This window comes from Sprattus sprattus, assembly GCF_963457725.1.
Source record: "Sprattus sprattus genome assembly, chromosome: 2".
Classification (NCBI taxonomy): Eukaryota; Metazoa; Chordata; class Actinopteri; order Clupeiformes; family Clupeidae; genus Sprattus; species Sprattus sprattus.
The window spans coordinates 9,115,079-9,138,108 of NC_137921.1; the positions used below are offsets into that span (position 1 = coordinate 9,115,079).

The 23,030-nt window shown below is 41.6% G+C and overlaps 2 protein-coding genes across 8 annotated transcripts; both read right to left on the reverse strand.

The window, feature by feature from the left end:
* Positions 1 to 4,927: 4,927 nt before the first annotated feature.
* Positions 4,928 to 10,264, reverse strand: LOC308380714 (taste receptor type 1 member 1-like; the record flags this gene model as incomplete). The annotated part of the gene is made up of 6 exons (XM_080858119.1): positions 4,928 to 5,237; positions 5,430 to 5,862; positions 7,210 to 7,270; positions 7,815 to 8,540; positions 9,002 to 9,271; positions 10,184 to 10,264. 6 exons carry the CDS (start codon positions 10,262 to 10,264, stop codon positions 4,928 to 4,930), a joined length of 1,881 nt encoding a protein of 626 aa, XP_080714245.1.
* A 2,207-nt stretch (positions 10,265 to 12,471) lies between these two features.
* On the reverse strand, positions 12,472 to 19,963 carry rer1 (retention in endoplasmic reticulum sorting receptor 1). Of its 7 annotated transcripts, none has more exons than XM_080833260.1 (8): positions 19,865 to 19,963; positions 18,128 to 18,213; positions 17,871 to 17,975; positions 17,347 to 17,446; positions 16,747 to 16,825; positions 15,785 to 15,920; positions 13,814 to 13,868; positions 12,472 to 12,533 (listed from the first exon to the last, which is right to left on the reverse strand). In XM_080833260.1, the coding sequence occupies exons 2-8, from the start codon at positions 18,206 to 18,208 to the stop codon at positions 12,523 to 12,525; spliced, it is 567 nt and encodes a 188-aa protein (XP_080689386.1). In that variant the 5' UTR covers positions 18,209 to 18,213; positions 19,865 to 19,963; the 3' UTR covers positions 12,472 to 12,522. The 7 variants fall into 7 exon arrangements, with proteins under 7 accessions (XP_080689386.1, XP_080689381.1, XP_080689383.1 ...); XM_080833255.1 differs by lacking the exon at positions 12,472 to 12,533 and adding an exon at positions 18,526 to 18,597 and having other exon boundaries at positions 13,538 to 13,868; positions 19,865 to 19,930; XM_080833257.1 differs by lacking the exon at positions 12,472 to 12,533 and adding an exon at positions 18,526 to 18,597 and having other exon boundaries at positions 13,538 to 13,868; positions 19,876 to 19,890.
* Between the last annotated feature and the right edge of the window lie 3,067 nt (positions 19,964 to 23,030).

Here is a 23,030-nt window from a genome sequence, read left to right on the forward strand (position 1 = left end):
CTCCTATAAGTATTAATGACTGAATGAAAGACGATGCCTTAAAGTCTTCCTGGTAAAACTTTTACTTTAGCTATGGTCGGTTTGTAGTAATAAATCAATGGATGACCTGGACTAGAATATTAAGTCTTCCTGGTAGAACGTCCGCTTACGCTATCATATTCCCACAATGCCTCAGGGCAGCGGCTCATGACTGCAACTAAATATAATGGCTGTTATGGTCATTCCATTCTTGTTTGAGATTTCGTGAAGCTGACTCACACCGAGGTTTAAGTTTACTTTATTAAATGTATATAAGTACTCAAACTCATTCAATTCATAAAGTCAACAGTAGCATGGGACAAGAAAAAGTCAGTGGATTGGCTATAATATATAAATCTTTATTTCAGACGCCAAGTTCCATATAAAATAAAAGACATACAACTATAAAAAAGGAGAGAAAAACAAAAAGATACAACATACATAATACAGTGCATTAAAAAGTATGAAGAATTTTGTGCCAATGTCGTCTTAAGTTCGAGGTAAATCAATAACAGCTCTTTAGAGGGTTGACCAGAGCCTCTACTACACAGTTCTCAGACTTGTCCAGTCGATACATCAGAATCAGAATCAGAATCAGAATCATGTTTATTGGCCAAGTACATTTTCATATACAAGGAATTTGTTGTGGTGTTTAGTTGCTCTCAATGTACTTTAACTGAAAATGTGCAATGTATCACAACAGTTTAGGATCAAATAAATAAATATAATGTAATATAAATATAATAATAAATATAATACATTTTCAAGTGTTCATTAAGGTGACGACAAGGGGAAAAAAACTGTTCCTGTGTCTGGTGGTTTTGGTGTGCAGGGATCTGTAGCGCCTGCCAGAGGGGAGGAGCTGAAACAGATTATGTCCAGGGTGTGAGGGGTCTGCAATAATTTTCCCTGCCCGTTTCCTGGCTCTGGTGGTGTACAGGTCCTGGATGGTGGGCAGGTCGGCACCGATGATGATTTCTGCTGATCTGACTGTCCGTTGTAGTCTGTTCCTGTCCAGTTTAGTGGCCGATCCAAACCAGACAGTGATAGATGAGCAGAGAACAGACTCAATGACTGCAGTGTAAAACTGGATCAGCAGCTCCTGAGGCAGGTTGTACTTCCTGAGCTGGCGCAGGAAGAACATCCGCTGCTGGGCCTTTTTGGTGACTGATCTAATGTTTGGCTCCCACTTCAGGTTCTGGGAGATTGTGGAACCCAGAAACCTGAAGGATTCCACGGCAGACACAGTGCAGTTCAGTATGGTGAGGGGGGGCAGTGATGGGGGGTTCCTCCTAAACCATACATCAATTTTCTCAAGAGCGCCTCACAAGTAGGTACGTGCTTATACACAAACAACTGACTAGCACTATGCCACCTAGGCACATGAAACCGCAATCTAAAAGCATCATTGTAAGCTACTTTCAGTCTCTGTATACTCCTTTTCCTGTAATTAGACCACAAATGAGCAGTGTACAATGGTGTTATAGGTTCTAAACAGGGAACATTTAACTGAATCTGAGCACATAGAAAATGTCATTAATAACATATTGGCCTGAGAATATATTTTACAGTGCTGTCGATATATCGTTGTCATCTGTCCAATCATCAGAAATGACATGGCCCAGATATTTTATTTCCTCACAAGCACCAAGGGGACTGCCAAATAAATAAAAGGTAGGGCAGGTTAAATTCCTATCCTGATTACTTCTGACTATCATAATGCGGCCTTTCTTTGCATTATATTTTATATCATGGATGGTCTATGCCATACTGAGAGCACACCCTCAGCATCTGTTGCAGCCCAGCACTATATGGGCTGAGTAAGACCAAATAATCTGCGTACATCAGATGATTGACAATAGATTCACCTACAAGACAACCTGTATTTGTCTTATTCAGCTGGCTTGATAAGTCAAAGTCAAAGTAGCCAAAGTAGCTTTATTTGTCAATTACTTCAGATGTCAAGACATACAAAGTATTCGAAAAAACGTTTCCCACTCTCCTACGGTGAAACATATAAGTGCACAGGCACAACAGAGGGGACATACAAACATACAGACAAGACATTACATAATACAAGTAGAACATACAGATAAACATATAGCAGCATAAGTTACATAAAGTGAGGTTATGTAGTGCAAAAAAAAGGGCAATTTGGTACAGTGAGTGGTGTTACCATAAGTGACAAAAGTGCAGAAGCAGATTGTTACAGAGTCCTGAGTGATTTTAGGGGGGGTGGGGGAATTTGGATATGGCTGGGAGGAGTGAGGGGAGAGAGTTTAGTGTCCTGACAGCTTGGTGAATGAAGCTGTTGCTGAGTCTGGTGCTGCGGCAACGGAGGCTCCTGTATCTTCTTCCAGAGGGTAGTAGGCTAAACAGGCTGTGTGCGGGGTGGCTGGTGTCACTCGCAATTGAGGTGGCTTTTCGGGTGAGCCGGGTGGTGTATGTGTCCTGCAGGGAAGGGAGTGAGGCACCAATGATCTTAGCAGCAGTGTTCATTATGCGTTGCAGTGCTTTCCTGCTGTGTACAGTGCAGCTGCTGCCCCACACAGTGATGCAGCTGGACAGGATGCTCTCATATAAGACATCCATATAAACATTACACAAAAAGGGAAATAAAATTCCTCCTTGTGGACTTCGTTATCAACATAGAAAGGAGCTGATACAACACTGTCCCATTTAACATGAAAAGTTTGATTGGCATACCAGAACACTTCCTCACAAGAGGTTTAGGGACACCTCTCTCTAGCAGCTTTATAAACAGTTTTTCATTACAAATTCTAGCAAAAGCTATGGAAGCATCAATAAAGCATAGAAATACAGATGAATTAAGACTTGTGTACCTAGAGACAATCTCCTTCAGAGCATAGATACAGAGACTGAAAGTAGCTTTCAATGATGCTTTTAGATTGCTGCTTCATGTGCCTAGGTGGCATAGTGCTAGTGTATAAGCACGTAACAACTTGTGAGGCGCTCTTGAGAAAAGTGATGTATGGTTTCATGTATCGACTGGACAGGTCTGAGAACTGCATAGTAGAGGGTCTGGTCAACCCCCCAGATGTATGTTGTTTCTTTTTGTTTTTCTCTATTTTTTATAGTTGTATGTCTGTTATTTGATATGGAACTTGGCATCTGAACAAAAGATTTATGTATTATAGCCAATCCACTGACTTTTTCTTTGTAGAGAAGGGAGAACGTGGTCACCCCACCCGGACTCGAACCCGGGTCGACGGGGTGCCAAACATGCGCTCTGACCGCCACACCAAAGAGCCCGGCTCAATGGCAGGGCGTCCCATTTCTGACACCATTTGTAGCGAAGGGAGAATGTGGTCACCCACCCGGACTCGAACCCGGGTCAACGGGGTGCCAAGCATGTGCTCTGACCGCCACACCAAAGAGCCCGGCTCAATGGCGTGGCAGCCAGAGAGCATATTCACCTGTAGGGACGATCACATCGTCACATTCTTGTTCCATGCTGCTGTTGACTTTATGAATTTGAGCTTAGCAGTAGGCCTAGGCTAGCCTGGTGACACCAGACTACGTATTTCCGCCTGATTTGATTTCAAGCACATACGTAGTCTGGCCCAGCCCCGCTCAACTGGCTTTGGGAAGAGTTTATTCTACCAGATGGCCCCGTTAGTAATGGAGAGACTGGGAGACCGAATGCTTACCAAACGTTGCTGATTGGTTAAGGGAACTCCAATGATTTTAAACCTCAAGCTAAGCACCCGCCCATCTCGGAAACGAAAATGCATGGGGTTTTGCCAGACTGACTGACGGAAAGAAATCACGAGTCACAGGCTGGTAATGGCCAGGCTAGGCCTAGGCTACATTCATCCCAGGGAATGACACCTTTGTCATACAGACTTTGAGTACTTATATTCATTTAATAAAGTAAACTTATGATTTCTTAAACCTCGGTGTGAATCAGCTTCACGAAATCTCAAACAAGAATGGAATGACCATGACAGCCATTATATTTAGTTGCAGTCATGAGCCGCTGCCCTGAGGCATTGTGGGAATACGATAGCGTAAGCGGACGTTCTACCAGGAAGACTCATCGTCTAAGTCATCCATTCATTTATTACTACAAACCAATCATAGCGTGAATAAAAGTTTTACCAGGAAGACTTCAAGTCATCGTCTTCAATTCAGTCATTACTACTAATAGGAGTGGTACGCTTGTTGCATCTCACTCACCTCTCTGCTGCTTTCAGTACGCCGACCCTGACGTTCCCTTCCTCCTCATTTTCGCTAAGCCACCTTCCGGAGTCTCTTGCATTCTACAAAGATAACTGGAACTAAAGAAACAACTTTGGTGTTTCGTCAAGGATTCACCAAATGTTTTGGAATTTGTGCCACCACATAGAATGTGGGTTGACTGGTGGCTCAAATCAGGATGGCAAGGCCAAAAGACACTAAGGCCCAGCCTGTGTAATCTGAATGCAGACATTGCTGACACTTAAATTCATAATTTGTGAATATAAATCCATTGAGTTTAATCAGGGGAAAAAACTCAAAGGGTTTGAAAAAGATTTATTGAAGGTTGTGAAACAGTGATAGGATTGGAGTTTGGTGATTTGCCTCAAGTCACAGAAATGCTGCTGCTAGGTTACAGAAGGTCATGCTTTTTCGACAACCTCCTGTCCAGGAGACATTCTGCTGTTGTAGTGCGGAAGAAACAACGGCTGAACCATCTGAATAGAGCGAAATTATACTGGCTGAATTGCTAGCAATGTGGGAATGCTAGGGATACAGGCTTTAATAGGTGTAATAGATGATAAATCCCTTCAAAAAGCTGTCATTTGACAGATCATTTATGTCACAATCACAACACTACTCTGCATAAAAAGGCAGCCATATTACATACGCTACTGTTGTCATTTAAAATATGTACCCATCAAATCCTCTACATTCGACTAATAGTTTGTGTGTAACTCTGAATCGCAGCTTGGAAATACTCCTGCGTGTTCTTCAGAGGCTGAAAGACAATGATGAAGGCCTTTGGGATAAAGTAGCTGAACATGATGCCATACAAACAGCTCAGCTCAACCACAGCCTGGACCACCAGTACGTACTTGCTTTTGGATACCAAGCTGGCTGTGAAGTAAATGGCCCAGCTCAGATAAAACAGCAGCATGCTGAAAGTGATGGCTTTGGCCTCGTTGTAGTTCTTGGGCAGGTCTTTACCCATGTAGGAGAAACAGAAACAGAGGCCACTGAGAATACACATGAAGGTGACACAAGACATTGGAGCGCTCAGATATGTCATCGTACAGATTAGTAAAACCTGGTCTTTGAAGGAAGTTGTGTCTCTCTCTGGAATGGCCCGATCTGTTGCCATCCAGATTCCACAGAGCAACAGCTGGAGAAGCGACAGCCCAGCCACTACCAGCCACTGACCACTGTACTTTGCCCACAATGCATGTGCTTTGGGCAGGTGGGCGGCCATCTTGAAGACGCAGATGATCTGAAAAGAGCGGACGGTCAGGCACGAGAGGCACACGCTGTAGAAGAGGACAAAGGTCCAGTTCTGAAGTGCACAGCTAAGAGCTGAAGGCTCGCCGAGGTAGAAGAAGACGCTGAGAGGGGAAGCTGCCAGGCACCCCAGCATCAGGAAGCACATACTGCCCCCTGCTGATCGTACTATAGGTGTGGAGCGGTGAATCGCAAACAGCACCGCCACCGCCAGAGACAGGACCATGAGGGAGGTCGCAGAGAGTGAAAGGAGAATGGGTAAGACGTCGGAGAAGTGAAGGTATTCCACAGAACGTTTCTGGCAAGACGTGCTTCCAGGCTCGGACCACTCATCCTCATCACAGGCAAAACAGGAGTAAAGGTCAGCTAGAGGAGAAACAACAGGCACGCACCATTAAAGGTACTGGGCAACTTTCACATTCAACTGTTACATGTTTTCTTCCTGTGCCCAAGGAAATATGTTCAGTACTGTGCAAAGGTTTAAGACATTTGTTTTAGACATTTCTTGTCTACTCTTATAACACTCTTTATGAAAATAGGGAAGTATTCCAGTGAGACATTTATATGCTGTTAGAGAAATAAAAGTAACAAAATAACAGATCACATTGCAGACTGAAAAACTAAAAGCCATCAGCTCAGAATTGGCAGAGCTGTGGCAAGTTTTCTGAAATGCTTGAAACAACCTACCTTAAAAAACTGTACAAGTGCCCCAATAGGCAAATTGATACCGTTTCAAAGACAAATATTGATTCGATTTTGGTCTTTTCTTTTAGTGCACTTATATATTGTTATTTGATGAGTAAAGACTAGTAGGGATAGGCGCGCTCTACTTAAAAAAAATATAAATGCGTTTTCGGGTGCGAGTAAAAGAATGTTAACTATGAGTAGAATAAAACCTCACTCTCAAGCTTCTCTCAATAATATTAAGACCAATTTATTTTGCACAGACGCGTTTTCGGCCTTAAGCCATCGTCAGTGTGTGTCCTCAGCAAAACGCGTCTGTGCAAAATAAACTGTGCGGTTTTATTCTACTCATGAGTCATGTAATTATGAATGAAAGCATCCTCACACAACAGCACGTTTCCAAAGAGCCATGTGTCTGTATGTATTCATTGCCTCTGTGTATAATGTTATCAGCAGAGGAGGTTATTAGCCCAACTAATCTAGCGGTAAAACCTACATTAGCATTTGCCACTGACCAGCGGGGCATGAGGAAAATAAAGACGACCATGATGATGCTGTGCTGCTTGATTTCAGAGCCCTCATGGTCAACTTGATTCTGTTTATGTTCGAATCAGAACTCCTTCAAATAAAGAGGCCGTATGCAACCATTTGACACTTTTGAAGTAACTAGTACTGGTGTTATCTTCAAATTATTGTTCATGGTATATGGTCATATGAAGGACTGATAAACACACCTGTCGTTCCAACTAGCTGCCTATGCTATGCAGTTCTGTGGTCGGGGTCAGACTACCCCATGATAATGTTAAAAAACTTTCACAGCATGACAACAAGTATAACTTCAGTAGATTGATGGCTAGTATTCGACCCAAATTGTCAACAAAACATCTTACTGCTGCTTTAAGGCACTGATGGCACAGGCCCAGCTGCACCTGTGGCGTGTCTTTAGAGTGTTTGAGCTTACTCTACCTGTGTGGTTAGAATACTTGTCACTTGGGCATTTCACACACGCAAAACAACACTCTTGTTGACCATCCAGTTCGTTTCGGACGTAGCCTCGCTTGCACTCCACAGAGCAGTTGGAGAACGGCACCTTAAAACCAATAATCATATCACTGTCAATAACCTCAACCTCTGTATGAGGAAATCTACAAACAGTTTCATATATCAGCTAATATTTATTTCTGCAACTATTATAATTACATCTCTTTGAAAAAGTTATTTAAATTAAATAATTGATTGTACTCAGTGAAGGAATTGTACTTACAGAACCACCGCCATGCCAGTCAATTTGCTTGTCATCAATAGTGAAGTTAGTGTAAAGGTGACTGTGATATGTGCCAATCTTCTTGATCTCTGCAGGGGTATAGTTCATGTCCCAGAACATAATAGAGAAATGTACAGGTGGGTCCAGGTTTTCGTCATAGGACACGTTTCTTTGGGTTAAAAGGAAATGCAAGGATTTGATCTCTTGAAGAAGCTAGAAGGAGAGAGGACAAAGACTTGATATTTAGTTGGCCGGACTGGGCACTTGTATTGGTAGTCAGAGGAACTGTGCAATACTGAAGTACTTAAATAAATGTAACATTTTTGACATAATATTCATTCTTTAGAAAGTTCTTCGTGAGACACCTTACCATGTAGGGGTAGACAGTGCGACTCTTATCACACCCTGAGTTGTTGCACTGTAGAGCGTTGTGCAGGGCCATGGCCATGGTGTACACAGCTGAGTAAATGGGAAAGGAGTAGGTGGGGTTTTCATTGAGGATGTCCTCTGGGCTGACTGAGGAACATTCATCACAAACCTGATTGCAGTAGCCTTCAGCTGTGTGAACAGAATCATTTCTGTGTTGTGACTGATAAATAAACTCATTGAAGCCAGGTAGAGTCACAACTGTTGGCGTCACGCCAATGACGGTGCCAATTGTCTGTATGTCTTGTAGTTTGGGCAACACTGGGTTCATGGCCCAGGCATCACTGGCGATCCAGACTTTATTGTGAAAGTTGAGTCGTATAGCTGAGGTGATAATGTCCTCAGCAAACTGCTGCTCAAGGAACAGAACGATGACTTTGATGTTGAGCATATCTATGTTCTGAAATACTACGTTTAACTGCGATGTGTCAGCAAGTAACTCCGTGTAGGCCAAACAGATGCCGGTGTGTTGAATAAGGTTAAAAAACAGCTGAAAGCCATTCTCACTGTATGCAGTTTCAGAACCGATGAAAGCCACCCAGTTCCAGCCGTAATGTTGTATGATGTGAATGATGAGTTCAATCTGACCTTCGTTACTAGGTACAGTCCTGGCAAAAGATGGATACTTCAATTTGTTGCTGAGGATGGAACTGGTGGCTCCGTAGTTCACCTATAGATTACAAATAGAGGAAATAGAAGGACTTAAGACAACATTTACTGTATGTTATTACATGTCCATGTTATTTGTAAACAGCGAAGATAGCAATCGACAGCAATTCATAGTAGAGTGATTTGTTTATCTTGCTGGGCATACAATGCGTCGTACAAACTGTCAGGCTACGGCGTAGATTGCAGGGCTTTACCTGGATAGCCCTCCAATCTACAAGCCAATCAATGACAAGTAAAGGGAGACGCAGTCCTTGTAGGTGATGCAGACAGGATGTAGGGATGTCATGGAAAGTTATTTAGTGCACTCATATAATTGCAGTTTGAAAACAAAGCTTAAGGATCAAATGTATACAAAGTAACAAAAGCATGAACCTTGGTCTGGACTTTCAGATCTGAATCACAATGTGATTAATGTGATAATATGCAAACAGTTGCTGAATATAATCAAAGACTAATAGTTACCATTGGGATGAGATCCATCATAAAGAGTGGAGCGAGGGTAATACTCTCGGTGCTACTGTAGGGACCGATGACCCCTATAACTTTAGGCAGGTGATGGTTGTAGTTTTCTCTGGCTTTGATGGAGGAATTATTGGAGAAGAACTGGAGGATGGCAGGGAAGTTGTGAGCATCAGAGCAGTGATCAAAGAGCTGGTAACCAAGGGTTATGTTAGGAAGGAGGGTGGTGGAGTTGTTGATCTCCTCAACCGCAAACCTCATCACCTGGAACATCTGATAGCCCCACAAAGAGAACGAACCCCTACGGAACAAAGAGAGTTTGTTAATTGAAGCACTCCTGTGTGTGTAGAATGTTCAGTTACATTGTATCTCTCCACTCCATCTCTTTAATGTTCCATATGTACAGGGAAGCGACACAACAGATCAAGTGATGTGGATAAGCTTTAAGACACACAGTATATAGCTTTTAGCCTTAAAAGTTATGGAGAAATTTCAGATACTTACATTTCACACTTAACTGCCACAGGTCTAGTTTGACCATACGGTTCTCGCGGGTTGTACAAACGGAAGAGACCTCCTACCAGGTAGTCCCCATCAAGGTTAAATTCAGATGCCTGGCAATGGTTTTCCTTAATCAGGTGATGGAAAAGAGCCGTGAAAAGTACATGGAGGACAGCAGGCTGCATTGTCCTGTTTGTTAAGGGGAGCTGTCAACAGAATAAACAAGTCCCTTGGATTTGTATACAGTCTCTTGAGTACCTTTCTATCTGTCTGTCTGTATTTATTTGCATCCATCATTTGTAACACATCATTGCCTCTTTCAGAAAGGTCCAGCATGAGGGATAGGTCGCACCGCATGCAGTAGGCCTACTGGGATTGGCTGAGCACAGGAAACAGGAAACCTCAGAAACCTCAGTGTTTACATTTGGGATCTTTTGATTGAAAATGAAAATTACCTTAATGCTGCACATTCGATAATGATGTGTGGTCTCCAGATTTGGCTGTGGGCGAGAGCTAGCAATGCAAAAATGTAGTCACAGTGGTGAATTGGAGAAGCTAGGTTTTTAATGTTAGACCACCGAGATATCCGTGTGCGGAAATGTCACTGTCAGTAGTGTAACATCATTGTGATTGGTCCCGGTAGAAATACACACACAGCCACATACACAAACACACATAGCCTACTTCAGTCAGGTATTCATGCAACACATCCTCCAACCAGCGGCTCTCTTGGTGGTCCCGATCAAAGGCTTGCCGAAACGCCATATTTATCAACGCTGATCAACCTGTCATGGACTCAAACCACTACAGCCTTATTTCTCCAACTTTTATAATGAATCTGTAATAAGTAAAATCAGTAATTCATGACATTTTCTTATTTACCGCATACATTGTTTATACATTGGCAGAAAATAAGCCTTGTTAAATTGCAATTTATTTCCGCTTCTTCTGGCCTCATGATGGCTATAAGGTTATGCACAGTCTGTCTTAATCACTGCCAATGCTTAATAATGTCTATGATCTTACTTCCAACATCTAGGCCTATGTTTTAAATGAAGATTCCACTGAACTGTAGATTCACTTCATTCTTTGTGAAGGCCTTTACATCTTTCAGATGCGGTAGTATAATAAACGTGACATAGTGCAGTATGCTTTTTTTCTAGATAAGGAGTAAAATGTCACAGTCTATGAGCTGCAGACAGGGTCAGTAGGCTATATTATATAAAAGTTAAATGGTGTTAACACCAACGGCCTGAATAAGGACATTACGAGTGAATTAAAGTTAATGCACACCATGTACCGTAAAGATTAGTTGTGGTTGCCAAAAAAAAGTGTAAGATTGCTTGATGCCTGTCAAATTCCTGGCTCTGCTCTTTTGTAAGATGCCAACCTGCGTATTGGGAGCGGTTGGCGGTTCAGTGCATAGACATATAAACATGTACATGTCTATGGTTCAGTGTCTTGCTCAAGGACACTTGAAAAGAAAAGTGAAGAACCCAGGCAACAGTTGTTGTATGTAGAGTTTCTCCAATACCAGCTGCTGAAGCTTGAAACTTCTTCAGAGTAGTCATAGGTGTCTTGGTGGCCTCTCTTACGATTCTCCTTCTTGTATGGTCACCCAGTTCGTAAGGATGGCCTGATCTAGGCAGATTTACACATGAGCTATATTCCTTCCATTTCTTGATGATGGATTGAACAGAATTTCAGGGGATGTTAAGTGTCTTGGACATTTTTTTGTATCCTTCCCCTGACCTATACTTTTCAATAACCTTTTTTAGAGTGATCGTTGGTCTTCATGGTGTAACAGTAGCCAGGAATACTAATTATTGACCAATGAATGGACCTTCCAGACACAGGTGTCGTTATACTACAATCATTTGAGACACATTCACTGCACACTGATCCCCATTTCACTAATTGTGAGACTTCTAGCACCAATTGGCTGGACCTCTGTTGAATTAGGTCAGTCTATTTAAAGGGGGTGAATACTTATGCAAACACTTATTTTCATTACATATTTTTATTTAATTTACATAACTGTGTAGAAAACTGTTTTCACTTTGACATTAAAGAGGGCTATTTTGTGATTTTTTTTCTTTGTCCAAAAAGCCAACTTATATTGACCATGACTGATTTATAAAAGCAATAAAAGGGTAAAACATCCAAGGGGGTGAATACTTATGCAAGGCACTGTAAATAGCCGAAATACTGGCTGTGCTTTTAAAGCTCCGAAGAACCCACAGAGCCGTGTCATTTGCCATTCCTCAGAAGAGTCCAGGAAATCCCCTAACATATTTACAGCGTTAACAAATGAACCCTATTTCATAGCCTCATTGTGTACTACCGCTGTATGCATCCTCATAAGTATTCATGTCTAACATGTTTATCCAGTTTTTCCAAAGGATGCTTTCCTGCAGTCCGTGTGATTATTAACTGGCGGAAACTGAATGCTTGAGGTTCATCATGCAAATAAAGAGTGCAGTCGCGTGAGGAGACACCGTTGTTTTAATAGCATTTGGAGTGATAAAAATTACACTTTTGAGTTATTAAAATCTTTTTTCCTGGTTCTTGTCAGCGGCACAAGAAAACCAACCACATGCAATTTCTTTCATGAGAAACAATTTACAAATCTTGTATCCAATTTTTTACCATTTCATTTTGATTGGTTTAAGTGACACAGAATTACTTTTAACACTTGGAAAAACAGCAGTGTGTCTTGAGAACCAAAAAAAAAAATTACCTTTAAAATATATTTATGTAAAAATCCTGAAAACAACCCTTAAAAACATGATGCACTATCAGAGGATAAATGTTTTGATCCTTAACTACAGTGTTGATTACGTTTTCTCTCCTCCAGGAAAACTTGTGAAAAAAAAAATCTAGATTAGCTGTTAGCATATGATCCTCTGCTCAAGACCCGTCCCAGAATCCCCCTCCCCCATCCAAAAAGACAAAAAAAGGAAAAAAATAAACTCAGGTTTCAACCCTCTCCGTCCTTTTGTAATATTTAAACCACTCAATGTTCATGTGTCCTCTGCAAAAGAAGAGAGAGAGAGACAAGAAACGTTTTTGTTTGGAATGATTAAACTCTTCTCACATATTCATAAAAACAGCTACAGTGGGTTAACATAGTACAAATAGTAAAATGTAATGAATCCTTTCAATCATTTATTCTTTTTTTTCTCTAATCAATCTCATCACCATCGCACCTAAATTAATGGGTTCTGAAAGGGAGGGAGGAGGGTTGGGTTGTGGTTCACACACTACAACTGTGGGTGGATTTCATGTGGGGAAGAAAACAAACAGAAGAAAACAAACAAAATATATATATATATACACATTCAAATACTGCTAAGGGTGTTAGACTACATTTCCCAAAAATTCTTCATCTAAACACAATCATTAATATATATATATATATATATATATATATATGTATAGATTGGCATGTGGCATTGATTTCAAATAAAAGTATGAAGCACACGCCCACAGATCCTCTTCCACCAACAAGGCAAAGTTACTCTCAAAGAGTTTTATTGAGACAGTTGCTGGTTTTACTGGGTAATATTAGGTACCTAGTCACATTAAAAGGTGAATTAGGTGGATCCACAACAGAACGTAGAGACTGTTCTGATGGAACACTATGACACATGAACCTCAGTGGAGACTCCAGACTCTAACTGGATATACCAAGTTCTAGAATTTACATATTTCCAATCTGAAAAATTCAAGGTTGCCATGACGCCTGTAAGTGTCTCTACCACTGGGTGTTGTAGACCTTTGGGAGGACCCATAAGGTTTGTAGCTGGTCTGGTGGGTGCGGGGGGGAAGAGCAGAGTGGAAAGTGTTGGGGGGAATCTTAATGATTGGTAACTAGGATACTGGAGAATAACTGTCAACCCCCAACTACATTAGTAAATACTTACCACCCCACAGGGTTAGAAGGCAAAGACCCCCCCCCCCCCCCCCTCCCCCTCTCATCTTTATACCCCACCACCCAGAGAGGGACAGAACATACCCCAGACAAACCCGCAGAAAAACGACAAATAAAGAAAATGAATGGCCCACAGTCCAGTCAAAAGGCAGCATGATGCTCTTGGCCAATCGGAGGGGCTTACTGTAACCCAACACTGTCACCATGGATCAAAACTCTTTCCCCTCCAATTTACACGCCTCATAAGAAAAAAAGAAAAATATATACGAATAAAATAAAATAAAACAAAAAACCCTCTTGCGCACCATTCCTCATCAATCAGTTTAATTACAGATGGGGCCCTGGGATGTTGGGTGTTTTTTAACTGGTTTCTTCCTTGCCTCTGTATTGTTTCTTCCCGTGAGTGAAGGGTAGGTATCTGTACTTGACCATGTGCTGTAGAGGAGGGAAGAGCAAACACAACCACACACACACACACACACACAAAAAAAGGGGTGTCAGAAACACAAAGATAGCCAACTATAGTTGCATAAATATGCATCATCATCATCATCATCATCATCATCCGCATCCGTAACTGACAGGGCATCTTTTGAAAGAGATGGGGAGTTAACAAAGCCTGCACCCAGTGACAACAATAAACATGACTCAATTCTAAAGTAGGGTTAATGTTGTCACTGGGTAATCCTGCACGGTAAAACACCCTAGTGGTGCGAAACACGAGAGCACAGCAGGTCACCTGGATGAGTTTAGCTTTCTCCTAGCAACTGAAGATGCATCTGAGGATGCCAACACCACCCAAGCACACAGCACTGAGTGGGGCTTCAGTCTTATGTCTAAACTAAGGGCAGAACACTCAACAGCATTCACAGGTCCAGACCACTGATGCGTAGGTTCACATACAGGGCAGAACTAACAGTGACCACTTTAAAATTCTGCCTTCAGACTGCAAAGCCATTTGTAAACATAACAATAATATATAATCTAATACAATAATATATAAAATAATAATGATTGCTACAACCACTCAAAAGGTGAGCGCATAGTAAAGTCGCCAATAATATATACCGTAATTCCCGGACTATAAGCCGCTACTTTTTTCTCACGCGTTGAACCTCGCGGCTTATACAATGACGCGGCTTATTTATGTATTTTTCCCACTTTCACAAGCGTAATGCCTGAGGGGAGACAAACAGTAACTCTGCCTAAATGAAGGGGGCGTGTGAGATCCTGAAACGTGAAATGTTAAATAATGGGAGATCAATGCCGGAGCTAAAAGGTATGCTTCAAACGACGGGACAGAAAATAACTTGATCGACAACTCACATTTAAAACCAACTTGCTTTTGAAAAATGTTGGAACCTCAAGAATAGATTTGGCTTTAGACGAAGAGCGGAGACTAAAGCATGAGCAATATTGCTAACATTGATATCAGAGTGAGCCCTTGCTCTATCGATTTCCCATTATTTCTCTTAGGTATGTTTATATCTATGTGAAGCCATTTAACATTCCACAAGTGGTTGTAATCACGTAGAACCCAAGACTGCTTTTTCAATGGTGAGATGATTTTGAAAAATTAAACTTTGCAGCTTAAGTTGTGTTTCCTGGTTGTTACTGGTTATCGAATTGCTGTGCTAGCTAAGGGAACTTTAAATAACCTTAGCATAAACGATTTCAATGGAAGAGTTACAGTTCCATAAAACGATCTAGTATCACGTATCACAAGCTAGCAGCTGCCAACTGTATGTACCCTACCTATGTGTGTGAAAATGATAATATGAAATATGATAAACAATAGACAATGTTCGAGCTGCAAATTGAATGATGGTTTTACATTGCTTGTGCTTACACCTTTGGCTAAAACAACGCGGCGACACAACTGTCTTTTATTCTTTTATGGTCGAGATCGGATATTTTGAACTCAAACCAGTTCCAAACAGAGGTGCCCCCTTTTTAACCAAATCGTCATCATCCTGCTCTTGAGCAACATCACTTTCTGCGTGTTAACTTATCCTCGATTGTTCACTTTAGCACTTACAATAAGCTATATATTTGTAAAATATTAGTAGGCTACGTTGCATGCCTACTAACTGTTCTTGTCATGCCGAGTTTCGTTAAAGCCTGTGTAAAGTTAATTTGTTTTCAATGTACCGGTAGGCACCTGCGGCTTATAGACAAGTGCGGCTTATTTATGATCAAAATAAGTGTTTTAATAAAATTCAGTGGGTGCGGCTTACATTCAGGTGCGCTTAATAGTCCGGGAATTACGGTAGCATAATAATATAATAATGACTGCTACAGCCACTCAACGGTGAGTGCATAGTAAAGTTGCCGGGACAGGACAAGCGCACCTTGATCTGCCTCTTCATGGTGATGCAAAAGAGCATGATGAAGTACATGACCAGTATGGGCCAGAACACGGGCACGTTGAAGGCTTCGAAGAACGTGCAGATCATGGCGATGACGATGCCTTTTGTCGCCGAATGCCTGCAGAGGAGAAAGGGCAAAGAGACATGACACATTGTCATCAGGTACCAAGCGCACAACAGGGCAAAACAAACACACACACATACACACCCTCCTGCTTACACACACACAAGCACACACACACACTTCCTCTTACACACGCTCACATGCACCCACACACATACACACACACACACACACACACACATCTACTGCTCTGACCTAGAATCAGGGACCTTGGGAATGGGAGAGAGGGCTGCAAGCAATGAGGCAAAAAGCAGGTTTGCTCAGTGATGTTTGTCGACTAGGAAATCAAAGTTATCAGTTCATCATCACATGACAAACTGAACTAGACCAACTCAACCATATGAACTGAGCATTGCTTATAGACACACCAGGCCAACTGGACTAGACCAACTCAAACAGATGAACTGAGCATCGCTTAGACACACCTGACAAACTGGACTAGACCAACTCAATCAGATGAACTGGGCATCGCTTAAAGACACACCAGGCCAACTGGACTAGACCAACTCAATTATATGAACTGAACCACACAGCAGCACAGCTTTAGCTATAAAACATCTTTAAGAAATGTGCCTCACATTGCAGATCAAAATCAGTAGACCCTAAAATAAAAGAAGTAAATCAGCAGGAGACCAAAATAAAAGTCAGAAGCAGAGGAAATGAAGGAAATAAGCCCTCTCTATATTTCAACCCAGTCTCACATGTTCTTTTTTGTCAGCCAAAATACTACAACACCCTTCACCTCACCCTCAAGCAGAACAAGGCAGAACCACACACATACACACACACACACACACACATAACACCTGCGCATACTCACCAGAACTTGAATTCGGGTAGTCTCCTAATAAAAGGCCGGAACTCCTCATTCTGCTTGGTTGGCAACGATGGACCCTCGTCTAAGGGGAAACCACACGAGACAAGGTCAAACAAGGTCAGGGGGCGACAACCACGCATGGGGACACACAACTCGCTACCTCCCATACATATCTACTGCAACCTGCTAGTGAATGAACTTACAATGGCAGGGGTGTGAGCAACGAGTGTTGAAATGGAGCAAGCTTTCCAAAGTATTTAACTCGTGTGTGTGTGTGTGTGTGTGTGTGTGTGTGTGTGTGTGTGTTGTCTCTCACACACACCGCATTTTTCCATGGCAAAGAGATGACATCAGGTGGAAAACACTGTTAACTGTGTACCCTAGTGAAGTGGTTAGGGTACAAGACAGCAAAGCTGCATGCAATGAAGGTTAACAGACGTCTGCCCTTTTACATCCATGGCCTGTATTTATTTGGGCAGCACTTGTGGTTGCGAGCCCAGATGTTTAGCCAAATCCTCCCGCTATGAGTGTCTCACAACCAAGAGCGCAGCAATGACATTAGCAATTAGCACCCCACTGATTGGTTGGCTGACGGAGACTCACCTCCGTCATCAAGCAGAGACGGGTCCACTTTGGGTGACAGGAACGCGATGAACAGGTTGAGGTGGTAGATGCCCAGAGCATATGTGACTATGTACCATCCCTGAGGAGACCACACAGAGGAGGAAAAGGAAGTTAGCGACTGCCCTCTCAATGAACTTAATTGTAAAACAAAGATGTTTGCTAATGCACTCAATATAGAATTAAAGGAATTAAGTTATTTAAAAATGTGCACTGCGTTATATATATTTTATTAACACAAAGAGACACCCATTTAAAAGCATTCAGGTGTAAATCACACATTCTATTTCTCTTACAAAGGTTCTGTGGGAATCACAAATGAAAGTCTTTGCAAAGAAAATAACCTGTTCCTCAGAGCATTTGACAATATTGGACTTGACCAGAACAATGTAACCATGTCCTACAGCCTATGGCACATACAAATTACTCTTGTTTTAACCACAGAAGCCTAACCAGTAAAAGTGGCAATGTGGTGGACACAAACTGAGCAGTAAGGTGTACGGTACCTGTAGTATGTACACTCTGATCATGTAGATGGCCGTTAGTAGAAGTGTGACTGCCCACCGCGCAATAGCGAACGGCGTTGACTTGTCTAACCATGATTGATAGATCTGCGAAACACACATAAACATTCAACATGGGGACGGCTGATTGAACAACATCATTTAAGAAAATGGCACACACCAGAAAGATTGTATAAGAGAGGAAAGACAGAAAAATTAAATAAAAAGTGAGGTCAAAGTTTGGATTTCCCTGGTCATACCTGCCCAAGCCTTGTGAAAAAGCGTCCGACCGTTGAAGGTTTCCCATGGATCGAATCCCCGACGCTGTCTCCTTCTGACATTCTGTCTACGAGGCACAGAAACTGTTATTCACACAACTCGGTGAACAAGCTTTCTGAGAGTGGACACCAGACTACTGGAAGACATCAACATAAGACCTGAAGTTAACTGACAAGAGATTCAGAAATAACAGGTTCTTCACAGGACTGTTTAGAGAAGTACATCTAGACTGAACAACTAGATGGAATGACCACTTAGAGCTCCCTGTGTTTACGTCGGGTGTTCTAATAATTTCTACAAGAACTAGTACCAATCTAGGATAGAGGGGAGAAGAGTTAATTAACAGTAGAAATATAATAGTCTGCATGTTTCAGCTTACTTAAAAGCCCACTTCTTCCAACTTGTTTTCACTGTTTCACGATCGCCTTTCAGGACTGAATAACTGCTACACCTGATGATAATGAAGCGTTTATGATGTGTACTATCAGTAGTATCATATGGAAAATCAGGTAACTAGCGGCATAGCCTATAACACAGAGGGATATGTTAGCAATATGCTCTGAACGCCATACCCATTTGCTTACCGAGTGATTATGAGACCACTCTTTCATATTGCCATCGTAATCACGTATCGTTAATGAAATTATTTCGTTAGATTGGGTGACCGATTGTGATATTGAAGTAGTGAAAACACAAGACGACAATTATACCAGATGAACTCTGACCGAATGTCAGAACAGATAACACTGGCCCAGCAGTTGCTCTGACACCACAGGCCGAACAAGGGTTCAATCATTTCGTCACAAACTCGGTTTCTGGTTGTTAATGGACGTGCTCAGTCTAGCTAGCTGATTGAACGAGGAAGTAGCCATCTCTAGTGGTTAGCTATGCTAATCAGTTAGCGAGCTAATAGCTAGGCGAATGGAATGCAAGACTGTAATGCCATGATATCCCTTTAAAGTGTAAGGGTTCACCATGGTAAACATATATAACCATAGCAGTTCCCGCACTGCAAACACTACAGACATATTTGCGTCGCATCCTTTGATCAGTTTCGCGGTCAGCTAACATGTTTGATTATCTAAGCTTCCTATACCCGATTACATTAAGAGCCTTTGCCTCAGGGGTAGCCTGTAGCTTGGTTCCATGTATACAAGCTAAAGAGTTGTAAAATGTAGTAGCTATTATTGCTAAATCGCTGACATTAGCATGCGAGGGTATCTAGCTAGCAAGCTATACAAATCTAACAACATCAGCTACTTTATCACAAAACCATCGTGTGTTTTCTCAAAACGAGTGTGTACATGTATACCGTTTTAGGAGAACCATAACACAAAATCCAAGTTCTTGCTAAATCGAGATATTTGACTGTGCTCCCATTAATGGACAGATGAGTCCAAACGGTTAATTTATTCGAAGACAAATATGGTAGCTGTAGTTCTTTTAGAACACCACCTTCATCATTTTTTTTGATAAACATTACAAACAAAACTACAACAACCAATGCCAAACGCGAAAATTGGACAACTCACTTCCGGGCGGTATTGAACGCTCTATCGCTATAACGTTAGCTATTTAAGATAGGTTCTTTTACAGAGCCTATGGAAAGGTTGCCGGTCGGTGAGGACATTTCAATTATCAAAACACTCACAAAACACAATATTCACCAGTTCAGAAACACATAGAGAATATACACAGCATTTTATGTCAAGGGATACCTTTCTCTTACCCGGTTCTGCCGCTGTGTCACTCGGCTCTACCCAGGCTCTACCTAAGCTAACTAGCTAACGCTCGTGCTGTCCCACTGCGAACACGTCAGTACTTCCGCAAGAGCTCAGTGAAAGAATGACAGGTAGAAGCAACAGAGTACAGATCGATCGATACTCAGACGTTTATCAATTTGGCTGTGTCGCTTTAGTCGAACACAGATCTAAACACTTCTACTACAAATGCCACTACAGTAATACCACAGAGAAATAAATTAAACCAGACATGCTCTTGTTTTTTTGATTGAATAGACAAATCCATGACTCTGATCGCCACTGATTTAAACCTCAGGGATGGTGTAGAAGGCTATTATAAATATAATTTGATGCTGAGAATGCCTTTGACGCCACAATACATTTCGATGTGATAATTTGCGTCCCACAAGGATCTCTTGCCTCATCATTTTTTTTTTGAGATGATTAAACTGCACCAACTCAAATAGCAGCATTTATCAATCCACTGGTGGATTTTATGTCTGCAGCCTACTGGTGGTGTAGCATTGCCTGGTCAGCCACCATCTGCAGCTTAACTGGGCATGGATAATAAGAAAATAAATAACATAAAATATTTCTGCCATTTTCTAAATCACATTCTTGCCATAGGCCATTTAAAATATTACCCACTGAACAGAAGAAGTCCATGGCGATGGTCATGGGTGAATATGACTAGATCAATTAAAGACGTACGTTACTCTCTGGCAACATCTATAAACATGTTAAGGGTTGGTGAAAATTAATGAAGTTAAAATGAATAAAGAAAAAAAATTGTTTCTCAGGCGAGTGGCCGTTTGTCATAACTCAGTGGACCGCCCGAAAACCGATGAGCAAAAAGCCAGCGTATGGGGTCCAATGGTCTTTCGACACCTGAGAACAACGCAAGGCTACAGATAGTGTGTGTGTGTGTGTTAAGAGTGTCTGCTCATTTAATTTGGGAACTGCACATTAGCAGAGTAGTTATAGGATATTATGCATGTGAATTATTAGCCTGACCTTAGCCTCTAGTTTCATCTGACATGTAGACAATAGTGTGAGGTTAAAAACCCTTTTCCTGGACGCAGGGTCTCACCCATATGGTACCTAGGGTGCCACCTAGGGGTCAATTTGAGCTATTAATCCATCTCCGAGTTGAATCTGTAATTTGACCATAGCACTGCTCTCAGCATTGTCTAGCCTACTATAATCAGGGTTAAGGAATGTGAATGAACGACCTGAGTCAACTTTTTCTGTAATGTACACGTTTATATTCAGAATAGATTAGAAAGAACACTGTACAAAAATGAAACCGTTGGACACACTCCATAACATTGATAAAATAGTAACTATGTTACAATGTGATTATAAAAAAGAACACTTTGAGACAGCAACTCACCCAGAATATCAAAACACATTTACAGTCTACATTTCAACATTTGCAGTGACGTAATACTGATTTTCAGCCATACTTTCCATATCATTTATCTATGCCACACAAAAGCAGTAAAGTACTTTGATGTACATGAAAGGTTTCTGATAATTGTTTAACAGCACAGCATTTCATTTTTGGACTTTATCTTGGTGCCAACTCACTACTATAGACATGTTAATTAAAGATGTATACATTATTACATAAGGGCATTAATTGAATAGGGCATCAGCATCCGCACAGATGGAATAGGCAGGGATACCTATATCTGCTCATTTCATTGACACAAAGCAGGGCACGATCAACCATACATAGATTGTTAAGTAATAATTAATAAGCAGATGTGGCAATGAAGTCATTATCAGCCAATCGCAATGATTTGACCATACCTTTTTAACAACATATGTACGGTTTTGGAAACGTTTTCATTAGAGGTGACAGTGGTTCTTGTGTTCTTGTTCTCAGAGCTTCACAGAACAGGTGTTGCTCTGAAGGAATTTATTTATACATGGAGCTCCTAGTCTGTGCACGGGCACACCCCAGCATTGTGCTGACCCACCCACGTTTGCGCACACATCACACACACTCACACACACACACACACACACCTCCAACGCTCATTAAGGCAGATAACGAGGCCCAGGAGAGTGTGTGTGATGCAGTGGCCCACAGCTCAGAGGTGACGCTGCTCGCATCAAAAGCATTCACTTCTTGAGTGCCACACCTCCAGCAGTCTCTCTGGGAGGCACACACACACACACACACACCCTGAATCTGGCTCATTAGCTGCTATTAAATTAGCTTTAGGTCACAAGGACCTTTAGGCCCAAGGACTGAAGTATCTATGCGCTCTGAAAATTAACAACTGTCTACAAAACATTCTAAATGTGATATACAAGTGGAACAAGAGTCTGACAAAAGAGGCTTAGTACCAAAACTATACATATGGGCTACCATTAGGCCAATCAGTGATGAATGAGACCTTGTCCTGCAAGGCCACAATGCCAGAGCAGCAACATAGAGAGGGGGGAGACTATTTTGTCAGTAAACTGGGGTCTTGGCATAGTCAGGTGTAGCATAAGATTATTGTTGATTTGTGAAAAAAAACATGACATAGTTTTGATAATATACACTGTAATGGGAGCTACTAAGAGTAACCAATGAGAGAGCTTCTAAGAGTAACTATTGGGAGGTACTAAGAGTAACCAATGGGAGAGCTTCTAAGAGTAACCAATGGGAGAGCTTCTAAGAGTAACTAATGGGAGAGCTTCTAAGAGTAACTAATGGGAGCTACTAAGAGTAACCAATGAGAGAGAGCTTCTAAGAGTAACCAATGGGAGAGCTTCTAAGAGTAACTAATGGGAGCTACTAAGAGTAACCAATGGGAGAGCTTCTAAGAGTAGCCAATGGGAGAGCTTCTAAGAGTAACCAATGGGAGAGCTTCTAAGAATAACCAAGCTTTTTCAAAGCATCTACAATGTGCCAGAACTCAATTTCCATGGAGCCGACTATCCAAAGACAACATATCATTGTGGTAAAAAAAAATAAAATAAATGAACAGCTGCCCAAACTAGTAGCATTTACATTTCTGTCTTAAAACAAAATCCCTTTAAACGAAACCAACCACTAAATCAATCTGGGCATAGACCAATGTAACTGCTAACATGAACAGCACCAAACTCTTTGTGCCCAAAAGCTTCCATCCTATTCTGTCAT